The sequence below is a fragment of the Anabrus simplex genome, chromosome 2 (assembly GCF_040414725.1).
Source record: "Anabrus simplex isolate iqAnaSimp1 chromosome 2, ASM4041472v1, whole genome shotgun sequence".
Classification (NCBI taxonomy): domain Eukaryota; kingdom Metazoa; phylum Arthropoda; class Insecta; order Orthoptera; family Tettigoniidae; genus Anabrus; species Anabrus simplex.
In genome coordinates this window covers 21,763,239-21,777,206 of record NC_090266.1, presented here as the reverse complement: position 1 = coordinate 21,777,206, position 13,968 = coordinate 21,763,239, and the positions used below count along the sequence as shown (strand labels likewise).

The 13,968-nt window shown below is 41.0% G+C and overlaps 1 protein-coding gene across 1 annotated transcript in view; it reads left to right on the top strand.

Annotated features, from left to right (window-relative positions):
* LOC136864950 (pickpocket protein 28) overlaps window positions 1-13,968 on the top strand; it is a 434,926-nt gene that overhangs the window by 238,477 nt on the left and 182,481 nt on the right. The window contains exon 6 of the mRNA XM_067142357.2: window positions 13,138-13,345. Within this exon, the coding sequence (XP_066998458.1) occupies window positions 13,138-13,345 (208 nt within the window). The remainder of the gene's footprint in view (window positions 1-13,137; window positions 13,346-13,968) is intronic.

Below are 13,968 nucleotides of genomic sequence, written 5' to 3'. Positions count from 1 at the left end.
TCCATATCGTTAGTAGACCACTTAGAGAACTGAGCTGATACGAATAAGCTGACTGTTTCTTCATTTTCACATTCGATATCGGCTATTGTCCTCCATCCAAACAGTGTTTCTACTGCTCGGATTACTTTCACCTTAAAGGGATGATTAAATTCCAACTCAGTTTCCTCAGTTTCAGCGTGTAGCTTCTTGTATTTTCAGGTTTGTTCGAGTTTCTTTAATTTATGTGCATGTTATAATAAATTGAAAGAAGGTTGAAGTTAAAGAAGGAGCTGAAAACCCAGCTTATCCGTCTTGTGCCTTTGCGACCTTATTTAATTTTCATAAGATATCCATTCCTCACCAAACCATTGGGGAGGATTCCAAGTAGGGCCGTATACAAGGGGGTACACTGGGGGTCAGAAACTCCCATCCCCATGGAAATTTTACAAAAGAAAATGAACAAAACTGATATTAAAAAAGAGAAAGTCAACTCTATGGGTTGGCTCTTTTGAACAATCACAGAGACATAATTGTTAAACCAACAGATCTCTTGGATGTGTTTTCTAAGAAGCCTCGCAAGTTGGATTTTAGATTAATCTGAACATCCCGTCCGCTGTAAAACTGTTGACCGTATCGTTCTTGTTCTGTATTTTAATGTAAGATTGTTTTGTGTACGGCAACATAATTCACTTGTATCGGTGTCTTCATAATGACACTCATGCATGCGCGCACCACACATGCACCTTCATTGTGCTCTTTCATCAACCACCTCCCCATCGGTCGATCCTCACTACCCTCAATACATACATGTCACAACTTGGATAAAGTAACATCTGGTTAAACTTTCACCGGCCGGTGACCTTCAAACCATTGCCTTGCTTTAAAGTGGATCGAGACTCTCCGTTTACTAACCACATAAGTACGAAAAGTAAGCTCTTGCACACTCGGCGATCACACATAAAAGGAAAGTATATCTCTATGTGCACTAATGTTCAAAGTATGCATTTTCGTATCCGCAAATGCATTTTTGTAAATCCGGCCCGGAGGACCAAAATGTTCTCTCTGGAGTTCGAGTTGTTTACTCATGTTCCCACAGTTCACAAAATATTCTTCATTATCATTAAGTGCTTGCCTTTGCTGGCACGATCTAGTGTTTACAGTGCACTATGTCTTCTGATATGGGCTAGAGCAATTTTGTTACTTTCATTGATCTGTCTCAGCTTCATCCTTGGCTTTGACAAAATGAAAGTGACTGAGGTATGAGTGATGCTAGTAATGCCAATCCTTACGCAGCCAGTCCCTGCTATGAATGGTGTGAAACTGTTGCTCATACGGTCGGTTGGTGCATGCATTTCAGTGGGCTTGGCAGACTGATATGTAATAGCAACTTCTGACTCGGTGGGGAAAGCAACGGGAAACTACCTCACTCCTCGTTTCCCTAGTACGCCTCTTCAATGATGCCTGGGCCATCTACGACAGCTCATGGCGGAGCTGTTGAGGATCCAACCAGCCTTCGGGCTGATGACTAAACAACATCATTAAATGCAAAGGGAAGGCCAACATATGTACATTACGTGACTAATTTATTCACTAAACTAATTACACTGTACATACACATAGGACGCTTTGATGCACACCACACTCAACACCGTTACCCACGCTCCTTCAAGTCTCGTAACTCACTGATACCGGTGAGTCTCCCCTTCCACCGATGATGTCGCAGTCTGATTAGTGCACCCTCTGACGGACAATCATACACATGGCGTTCAACATACCGCCCACCCAATTTATACAAAAATTACTAACATAAATATTATTCAGAACAACAAAAACTAGCACTCACACTGAAAATGTCAAATGTAAAAACGAAAGGCTTAGCACATTAAATGTTACACATTTTCACTATGTACAGTTTCAACCTCTTCTGGGAAGAGACAAAGTTTTGTAACTGGGAGTTTGAAGGTCCCCTTGGGAGTGCGAATAGTGGCCACTCCCACTAAGCTGTCGGCCCCTGCTTGCGTATCTACCACGATTTCTGTCTGCCACATGAGAGGTGGCAAGTTGTCTTCCTTGAGAAGAACCAGAGTTCCGGATCGAAGGTTGACCCTTCCTGCTGACCACTTAGTCCGCTGCTGGAGTTGACATGGATAGTCCCTTGACCACCGCTTCCAGATGTACTGCCTGCAGCGCTGAAGTAGTTGCCACCTAGACAGAGGAGAATCTGAAACTGCAAGTAAATCTGGCTCTGAGATGGTTGTGAGAGGTTCTCCAATCAGGAAGTGGCCGGGAGTCAGGAATGCATAGCCATCAGGACTATGAGCCAATTTGGTTATTGGTATCGAATTCAGGCATGCCTCAATCTGGCCTAACAACGTGGACATTTCTTCAAAAGTCAGTACAAGAGTTCCTGCAACCTTCTGCAAATGGAACTTAGTAGACTTTATGCCAGCCTCCCACAGCCCACCGAAATGAGGGGCATGCGGTGGAATAAAACGCCACTGTATTCCACATTGAGATGCGAAGTCATCCACTTTCCTCAGATGTACTTGCGATCTGAAGAGGGTATGAAGCACTCGTAGCTCGTTTCTTGCTCCCACGAATGTACTTCCGTTGTCGCTGTAGATATTCCGGCAGATACCCCGACGCGATGTAAATATACTCAGAGCAGCTAGGAACGCAACAGTAGACAGGTCAGAGACAAGTTCAAGATGGATTGCCTTTGTTGCCATACAGATAAAGTGAGCTAAATAATATTTTACCTTCCTTTTGCTCTTACGGGTCCCTTGCTTAACCGTTGTCTAACGTTAGAAAGCAAAATTTGGGATCCGGGATGCAGAAGTCGCATGTGCTCGCATACTACTATCAACCTGATCAAGTGATGATTAGGTGGTGGGATGATGGGATGTTTATGGCTGTACGGAGCTTGAGATTGTTCCAATCTGCCTCCCACTCTAAGCATCTGGTTTGCATATACAAAGGAATGAAGAGACTTCAACTTGCTGTCTTTTGCGATCGGTCTGCCAGGTCGCCGATCTTGAAGCTCCTTACCATATTCTCGTTCTTGGGCAATACGAATGATCCTGTGCGATGCCTCTTGAAGTTCTACTACATTCAAACTTCCCACATGTCTCCTTCTAGCAGCAAGCCTGAGGTTGTTCATGTACCTAAGTATGAAGACCATGACTCTCACCAGCCGTGACCAAGAAGAGAAGAGTTGGACTAAGTCTTCCAGGAAATGACTGACAACAAGTAAGCCAATAGCTGGTTTTCGTTGCTCTGGTACACCATGAGTTCGGGAGTTTTCTTCATGTCGTTGACAGGTCAGACTGACTGTGACTGGTAGAGCCAGGATGGCCCCGCTCACCATAACAGATTGTCCTGAAGAAAATGTGGTTCAATCCCCCTCGAAATGATGTCAGCTGGATTGTCCTGTGGCGTCACATGGTTCCATTGTTCTACAGATGAAAGTTGTTGTATCTCAGACACTCGGTTAACAGCAAACGTTTTCCGCGATGTGAGCTCTCCTGCAAACCAAGGTAGTACTATAATAGAATCTGTCCAATAGTAGTTTGGTTCAGTTTTTAGGTTAAGTGCAGTTCTAACCTTGTCCATTAATTTTACAAGGAATAATGCACCACATAGTTTAAGTCTAAGGAGAGAAATCTGTTTTAGTGGTGCTACTCTGGATTTAGAGTTTAACAGCATTACTGTTACTTTATTCTTGACATCTATACTCCGTAGGTAGACACATGCTCCAAAGGTATTTTCTGAAGCATCAGAGAATCCGTGTAATTCATATCGTTTAATTTCTCCGTCTCCCGTCAAGCTTCGAGGGATTCGAATGTCGTAGAGCGATGGCAAATGTGTGTGAAACTGTTCCCAAGTAGTTAATAGCTCAGAAGGCAACCTCTGATCCTAGTCGAATTTCGCTTGCCACAAGTGTTGCAAGTAAATTCCACATGTTATTATTGCTGGACCGAAGAGTCCCAAAGGATCGAAAATGGATGAAATGCAGGATAACACACTACGTTTTGTCCAGGATGTGGTCTACTGGGTGTGACTTGTAACTACACTACCGCTCATTAATTTCAATACACCCATTGTTGACAACTACTTCTCTATAGTGTACCCGGAAAAGTGTTTATATCTTTGAGGCGCTTGATATTAAATTAATGAACATGGATTCTATCTAGGGAGTGGCTTTATCATTGGAGTTGGTACAGAGAGGGGTATAGTTATCAATCTTAAAGATTTTTTAATAATCTGAATTTATTGATTATTGAAAGCAAGTTGATATCACCTTCGTACAGCAGCATGGAATTATTGTGGCTGGTTAGCAACTCCGAGTCTTGAGATGGCGCCAGATGCGGCCTGGGCGGGTACCACGCCTGCTTGGATGAGAAGTTCTAGAATTTCTCGAAGTTCTGGACTTTCTTGAAGTTCTGGAATGTCTCGAAGTTCTGGAATGTCCCGAAGTTCTGGATGCACACGTTCAGAGTTCGATTTGAGATGTGATTCATATATGAGTTTTCTACACGGCACTCCACACATTCATGGCACTGTTTAAACAGATGCAACCTTTCAACGATTGTTACTACACTCTTAACATTGAATCGAAAACGTCCTGCAATAATCACTCGGAGAACAGGATGATTTTGAAAAGCTTGCAGTAAATCAGAATGTTCTGTAGGATTACAGTTACCACAGTTCTTAACGCATAGTTTCTGAAGATTTAGAACCCATTGGCACATTGGCAAGGAACTGAATAAATGAAATAACACTCTGAAACTGTTCCGTCAATAGGCAAAGCGAATAATGATATTTGAAAACAGTCTAATTTCATAAATTATGGATTCACTCAAAATGCTGGAAAGTTCTATGCTTTCTGGGAACGTGACATGCGTATTCTGAGTTATCACAGTCTTTAATGAGGATAAGAATCTAAACACAAGTCCCGATGCAGCACTTGGAAAGTATTGAATATTTTTACAATTAAACGTAACGTTTGAACGTCCCTGAGTTTCAAAATTCTTCACAGAACGTAAATTCGAGGGGCACTCGAAAACAAAAGTCATATCGTTCACACGAAAGTTTATGTTGGTAGGACACAAGTTCAACCTACACGTTCGGAAAATATCTATGTTCACGAAAATACAAGTTCGAATAAGTTCGAAACATAAGTTCCAACGTGGTACACAACACTCATGAAAATTCTAAGTTCTTTCAATCATCGTCGGATAACCAAGTCCCAAAAGGTACTTCAAGAAAATGACAAAGTCCCTACGTGGCACTTTAAGAAAATAACAAAGTCCAATGTGACACTCGAAGAGTATGACAAAGTTCCTATGTCACTTTAAGAAAATAACAAAGTCCAGTTTGACACTCGAAGAATATGACAAAGTTTCTATGTCACTTTAAGAAAATAACAAAGTCCAATGTGACACTCGAAGAATATGACAAAGTTCCTATGTCACTTTAAGAAAATAACAAAGTCCAATGTGACACTCGAAGGATATGATAAAGTTCCTATGTCACTTTAAGAAAATAACAAAGTCCAATGTGACACTCGAAGAATATGACAAAGTCCTAACATGACACCCTGAGAAAATAACGAAGTTCCAACACTTGGATTTCGAAGACTTTTCAACTATAAGTTCGGCACACACAGTGCTCCTCCCGTCACCCGTGTCGCAGAGACGGTGGAGCAACAGATACTGATTTCGCAGGTCGGGTGGTCCTCCTTTTATACCCGTTCGCGTGGAAGTGTCTAGAACCCGGGTATTATCTACCCTTATATCTCCTAAAGTATTCGGTGGATTTCCCTGAAATCTTGACAGATTGCGCCCATAGTAATGGTTTTTATGATGGCAGTGTCGAAATAGCGATAGTTTAGCGCAAAATAGACTTTTGCGGGTAAGCTAGGACATTACCATATATGATCACATATAGCGTGCTCAAGGAGGTCACGTTACTCGCTGCGTACGTCATTGAGTTCGGCGGGTTGCATACCTTCCACCTCGCGCGAAGTTCAATAAACAGACTTCGGACTTCTCTCGTAGCGGTGTTCCCGGTACAATAGATAAGGTCTAATACCGTGGGTACGGTTGAGGAAGCAAAGGAATAGTACAACAGTTGTACACAGGTCATGTTTTTTGTTTCTGGTCATCAAGATACAACAGTATCCAACAAACAACGTTGTGTACATAAACGTTATGTACCTATCGGATATGTTTGTTTACCTATTTGCCGACGGACGTCGCATTTGGTGCACCTGTGTTGTTCCCCGTAGTGATGTGATATCTGCAGCGAACGACAAGCATCGCCACGATACATAACATGTGGTTCCTGCATGTCAGTTCCTTCGTGACAGTTGAATTGTGCACATCGCTAGTATGGCTCCACGAGTGGAGATATCCACAGAAAAATGTGCTGCAATTGTAGCACTTAGCTAAGCAGGTTTATCTGTTCGCCAAATTGCGAAACAGTGTAGTGTGTTTTTAGGGGGAGTGCAATACACCCTTCACCTCCAGAAGACAACAGGCAGCAATAAGGACATTCCACGACCAGGACGGCCTCGTAAAATAACTAAAAGCGATGATAAATATATCAGAATTACCAGGAAGAGAAATAGATTCAAAACAGCGCCACAAATTCGTGCAGAATTGGTAGAAATGGACACGACAACAATATATGTTGCAACAGTAAAAAGGAGACTGATAGAAGCCGGCTTGAAATGATGTGTCACAGCAAGAAAACCCCTTCTAAGGCCCATGAATAAACAGAAGAGACTTGAATGCGCTATAAATAATCGGAATTGAACATCGGAATAGTGGACGAAGGTGTTATTCACCGACGAATCGAAGTTCGAGATTTTTGGAAACAAATGGAGAATATTTGTTCACCGATTTGTTGGGGAAAGTGTAGCCCAGCAGTATGTTCTACCTACAGTTTAACACGGTGGAGGTTCTATTATGGTTTGTGGATGTTTTGGCGGAGATAGAGTTGGTGACATTGTGAGAATAGAAGGATGTATGGATCAGAAGCTGTACCACCGCATACTCCAGTATCATGCAGTACCAAGTGGACTGCGCTTAATACGGAAAGGGTTCACCTTACAACAGGATAATGACCCAAAACATCGGTAGGCATGCTGTACGAACTACATTGCGTCACGGGAAAAACAGAAAGTACTGAAATATAAGGTATGGCCGTCCCAAAGCCCCGATTGTAATCCCATTGAAATTGTCTGGGATGATGTGGACAGATGTATCAGGGAAGTTAATATATCCAGCAAGGGACATCTCTGGAGTGTTGTTAAGGATGTGTGGAATAATATAGATTCACGGTACCTACAAAACTGATTGACCGCATGCCTCGAGTTTGTGAGGCAGTCATTAAATCCAAAGGAGGATACTTTGATGAAACTAAAATATAACGTTTGTGATTGTATTATATATGCGTAAGTTAATATAATTATCTTTTGTGAAAAATAACTGTTGATTTGTGTTGTAAATCTTAAATACTAGCGCGTATTGAAATTAATGAGCGATAGTGTATAAACTGGAAGATGTCCCTTAGAGGATGCCACAGTAGTCCCAAGGCCTTAATGGTACTCTCTTCCTTGTCATCCAGACTCCAGGGCAGTTGTGATTCTTAGTGCTCAAGAGATGCGTGCTCTAAAATAGTGGGATGGTTAGCACACCATTTGCGAAGAGGAAAGCCTGCGCTACAGAGTATTTCGATCAGCTCTTGTTGCAGACTGAGTGCGTCTCCAATGGTATCTGCTCCACTCAGAACATCATCAACATAGAAGTCTTTTCGTAATGTCTCCGACGCTCTTGGATATTGCAGTGTACCATAGTTGGTAAGTTGTACCAGGCATCTCGTGGCTAAAAAAGGCGCTGCTGTGGTACCATAAGTTACTGTGGAAAATCAATAATCTGGAAAGGTTCATTAAGAGATTAACGCCATACAATGGGTTGCAGATCTTAGTCATTAGGATGAACTAGAATTTGCCTGTACATTTTTGCAACATCTGCATTGAAGGCACACTTGTGTGTTCTAAATCGTAAGATGATAGAATACAAGTCTTCTTGCACCGTAGGTCCAAACATCAAGGTATCGTTCAGTGAGTACTTACTAGTAGTTTTAGCAGACGGGTTGAAAACGACTCTGACATTAGTGGTAGTGCTGGACTGCTTAATTACAGCATGATGCGGCAGGTAATATGCTTCAGTCGGCTTATTGGCTTATTGGTTTGCGTTGTCACAAGTCCCATGTGATGAAGATCAGCTTATTCTGTCATGAACTTGACATAGTCCTTCTTGAAGTCCGGCTGGCGATGTAACCGCTGTTCAATTTGACTGAAACAACGAGTGGGATATTTAAATGAATCCCAAAGTTCCTCATTATGTGGTTTAATAGGCAGTTTTACAACATATCTTCCGGTGCTATCCCTAGTAGTGTTGTTCACGAAGTGTTCTTCGCACTGACTTTCTTCCTTAGAACGCGGGGGAGACATCATTACTTCCTCCTGCTGCCAGAAATGTTCGACCTGTATGTGCAGTTCGTTGCTGCGAACACGACAAGACACTACATTCTTTCTGGTAGACTTTAGAGAGTGTGGTGGTATCTTGCCTGTAAAGATCCAGCCAGATCCAGTGTCCTGTAGTACGGGATGATTTTCTCTCGTGAGCTGACCACGACGCAGTATGTCAAAAAGCACAGAAACACCCCGTAATAAATCATCTTCACCTGGTGCAGTAAACTGAGTATCCGCCAAGGGAATGTTCCGTGGGAGCTGACAATCAGACGTGTCAAGTTGTGCTGTAGGGAGCTGACCAGTTATGCCAGGAAGTACAGCACAATCAATAGGGGTAGAGTAGTCTGTGACCCTGGATGTAACTTTAATTTGACAAATATGTGATGATTCAGTTGCCTTAACATCACTAATTCCCATTATAGGCATTGAGTGCCGACTCAATTCAATCCCCAAGCGATTTGCCAAATGCCTGGACATGAAATACATTTGACACACACTATCAAATAGAGCTCGACATTGATGCACATTCCCACGTTTGTCTGTGACCAGTACAAGAGCTGTTGACAATATAACTTCTACATGAATATAGCTGCTCTTCACAGCACAGTAAGTTTGCTGCTGAGTCTGGCTGATTTCTGATGTAGTAGAAGCATTGTAGAAATTAATCTGCTCCTTTTGCAACAGAGTATGATGTATATTATTGCACATACGACAATTTCCTGAACTACACTCCTTCAAGGTATGATTAGCATCCAGACAGTTAAAGCAAAGTTCACAAGTGTTGGCGAAGTCTATTCTATTTCCGACGCTGGCTTCGCGAAACCTAGGACATTTTTTTAAATTTTGAGAAGCTTTACAAAACTCGCAATGAGTTGCTGTTGTTTCAAAGGACTTCTTACTACCGTTATCACCACTATGTTTTGGGTACGAACTGTTGCTTGTAGCTTTGGTGTTTTTCGGGGTTGATCAGCTCCAGAGTTTGTCAACTATTCTGCAAGAGTGCTACTAAATCCTTCAAGCGAGGGAACTTTTTATCTGAGGATTTAACTTCCCATTGGTTCCTTAGATTGAGGCTGATTCGATCTAACACTAAGCGAGATAACAAAATCTCATGCAGAGGCACATCTATCGCCATTACTTCGATAGCGCTCAGGTTGCTCAGCAGTTGATTTAGCAAAACTCTTCAATTCTTAGCTGGTTCTGTTTTAACTGATGGAAGATCTAGCAGTTCCTTAACGTGTAGGTCTACAATCAATTTGGGATTATTATATCTCTGAAGGTTAATGCCCAAGCTTATTTGAAATTGCTTTCAGTAAGAGGCAAGCTTTCAATTAATTTGTAAGGTTTTCCTGATAAGATTGATAGTAGATAATGGGGCCTCTGTATGTCTGTTAAGGCATGATTATTAATTACCAGGCTCTGGAAGGTATCTCGAGAGTGAATAAATTCAGAAATAATTCCCGTAAATTTTGACAGTGAAATTGTAGGGAGTCTTTTTCATGCATGCTACTTGTATTTGAAGAACTAGACGTTGCGGGGGAAGTAGCGCTCGAATTTTCATCCAACTGAGTTTCCATCTTAGGTTCTAATTCTAGGATAACTTCTTCAATGGATTCCCTACCTGCATCATGAACTTCTTCGGTATAATGAATTTCTAACAGGGTTTGAATATTGTTGTATTCCTCCTTACTTGAACATAGCAGTCTTTGCCTAACTCGAATATCATTCTGATTAGAGCCTTCATTAATAGCGCTAACAAAACTAGCTATACGCTTTATACTAGACTTAATAACTGCTCTTTTCTTTATGAGACCTTTTCGCTGGACAGGATCCGTGGTGAAGGATAACAAGAAATAATGGATATAATATAAGGACTGGGATGCCAGACTACTTACAGATGAGGAGAATGTATCCTTCCACACCAGGGCTGAAAACCAAAGAGCTCTGAGCGGCTGGGCTTTACTCTGCTAGTCACCTTTCGAACTACTTCTACAGATCTGGACTACCCCTTGGAATCCCCACCAATTGTGTTGGTAAGGCTGTATTCGTCCGCGCAAGATGGAGGCAACACACGCTTCAATCTCGAAGTTTAAAATTAATGAGAACTGTATTACAACTCAGTTAAACACATCACAAGTCACAGTGTTTCATGCATAAAATGGTTTTGAATTACATATACGGCACGTTAGTTAAAATCACTCGTTTGTACTTTACTGCGCAGTACCTACCACGTGGGTGGTTGTAGGCTTGGCGGTAAAACGAACACATTCATACTTTACACTAATATAAACACATGTAAATAAACTGTAATCACTAATAGGCCTAAATGCGCAGATTATGAAATGTAATATCGTCACTGAATCACATTCGGCCGGTGGACCAAAATGTTCGGTCTCGTGTTCGAGTTGTTTACTCATGTTGAACGAGGCCTAGCTCTTCCCACAGTTCACAAAATGTACTTCATTATCATTAAGTGCAAAGGGAAGGCCAACATGACTAAACTAATTACACTGTACATACTCAGTCTCATTAGTGCAGCCCTCTGACGGACAAACATACACATGACGTTCAACGTTAATAAATACCTAGAAAGCCGGTTAAGCACTTAAAGGCCATTGCCCCGCACCTGCGCACCACCCCTCCCCCACCCCTGCGCATCGCAGCTTCAACAAACTATCCAATCGCCTCTTTATTATCCTACTCCCGTTATAATGGACAGTGGGTCACAGTCGACACAGGTTTAACAACTTGATTTTTGTAGGATTGCTGATAACCACAAAACGTTCAGGAATAACACTGTTAATCTCTGTAATCAATACATTGTTGCACCAGTGCCTAATTGATGTCTTGCTCAGTGTTCGATCTGAATGGGGCCAGGAATCCCCCTAATTCGACCTCGAACCATCCTACCTTATGGTTATAAAAAATTCATCCAAACTAGGGGTAATTATACCTGACCCACTGGATAGATTACTAAGCCGCAAGCCTAGCTGCCTATAACAAAGTTTATAACATCACTAAAATTTAAAATTCTGCTCACTCATTGTTCACAACAACATTATGCATTCGAACATTTCAAAGTAAATCTTCATTTTCTCTCTGTTGGTTGCCTCTGGTCTAACAGCAATGATTGTGAACATAATTGTACGTGTCTAAAATACAAAGTTTTTTCATTACTTAAGAGCAGTGAATGGCCAATATTTTCCACAGATATGTGTAAGCTAGGAACATATTTCACGTCTTCCTGTTTACGTTGGTTGATATTCCATTAATACTGAACGAGTTGACCGTGCGGTTAGGGGCACGCAGCTGTGATGTTGCATTCGGGAGATAGTGGGTACGAGCCCACTGTCGGCAGCACTCAAGATAGTTTTCCATGGTTTCCCATTTTCACACAAGGCGAATGCTAGGTCTGTACATTAATTAAGGCCACGGCCAGTTCCTTCCCGCTAGTAGTCTTTTCCTATCGCATCGTCGCCCTAAGACCTATGTGTGTAGGCGCGACGTAAAGCGAACTGCAACAAAAAATATTTCAATAATCCCCATGGCGCTGCAGCACGTGTATGTCTATCAAAGCATGCAAACGGTTTCAGGAATTTTCATGAATTAAAGAAGAAATTGTTGTGTGCCGTTTATCATTAAAGAACTCTCCATTTATGTGTATTTGATTCTTTAATCTGCAGGCCTTCGGGCTGAGCAGCGGTCGCTAGGCAGGCCAAGGCCCTTTCTAGGGCGTTAAATGCTGTGGGGGGTTGAGTCTTTAGAAGATTGCAAAATGAGTTAGAAAATCTCTTGAAGTAGTATGTCATCTTTAAGATATCTACGTCTGTAATGGAATTGTTAAAATATTACCTACGTAAATGCTGTACATACTAAACAAAGGCAAAGAAATTGAGATATATTAGCAGTTATGATCCCGATTACAAAACTGTAGGTCGGAAATATGTGTAAAATATATTGTGTTCAAGATCTTGTGCTCAATTATTTTTAATGTACATTTACAGTATTTTTCTTGTGATTTATCATGCGTTCAGCTTGATGAAGTATAGAGCGGACGCTTGTTTTATTTTATTTTTATAAAACATTTTACCATCGGATCTGAAAGAGGTACAGCAGGCGCTGGAAAACCTGTGAGAGTTAGCTCTTAAATGCACAGGAGAATTTACTTGCTTGTTATATAATGTTTTGCAATTTTGCAAGTCTGCATTTACTTCCACCTTGCAGACGAACTCGCTAGGGGTCGCTGGTTTATTTAAAAATGAATAATCATTTATTTTATGCTTTTGCTTTCTAATCAGCTGGAGTTAAGTACAGTGAAGGTAAAACACATAAAATATTGTTTATGTTAGAGAATTCGTGAGCCTGAGATTGAAGTCTGGCAGTAGCTACAGTAACATGTACATAAAACGTTCAAAACTGTATTTAATGATCCAAACAAATAAAAATGATTAATTTTGATAAATATATTTTTTTTAATTTTCTGTTGATAATGCATTACTTTCTGAATGAAAAACGATCATATTTACAAGAAATAATAAATTTCGCATTTAAGGAGTGGACAACGCACGCGATCTCTAGCCTATATTGCTTTTGACATATTTGTATTTGGATTGCAGTTTCCACGCCTCGAGGTCGTACCTGGACTACGATATGCCTCCAGATAAGTGGACTCCGGACGGAGGCTACACGGACTTAGAGGACTTTAAGTCAGGCTATCCTTACCGTGGTATAGGAGCCGGGCCCATGCCAGGACTGCAAGTGGGACTCTCAGCCAACGCAACCGATATGGACTATGACTGCAAAGAACTCTACCAAGGTTTCACGGTGAGCGCCTTTGATAAATAACACTTATTTGAGATTGATTGATTGATTGATTGATTGATTGATTGATTGATTGATTGATTGATTGATTGATTGATTGATTGATTGATTGATTGATTGATTGATTGATTGATTGATTGATTGATTGATTGATTGATTGATTGATTGATTGATTGATTGATTGATTGATTGATTGATTGATTGATTGATTGATTGATTGATTGATTGATTGATTGATTGATTGATTGATTGATTGATTGATTGATTGATTGATTGATTGATTGATTGATTGATTGATTGATTGATTGATTGATTGATTGATTGATTGATTGATTGACTGGAAAGATTAATACCAGACGGCCTTCTGCTATAACAAACCAGGCTAATACAAAAATACAAATTATATTTACAAATATTATTACTAAAATATTCCTCATCTATTGCAAATAAACTTATAATGTTGCCTTTGGAATTAGGCATAAAGTAAGCTCAGTTCAATTTTTGGTGGTTCGCAATTTGTTACATCACAGGAGAAGGGTTTAACTGAAGGACAGTAGAGCCGCGATCTGCGCAGTGCCGTAGTCGGCAATGGTGTGGTCATCAGACCATGTTCATCTGGAAGATAA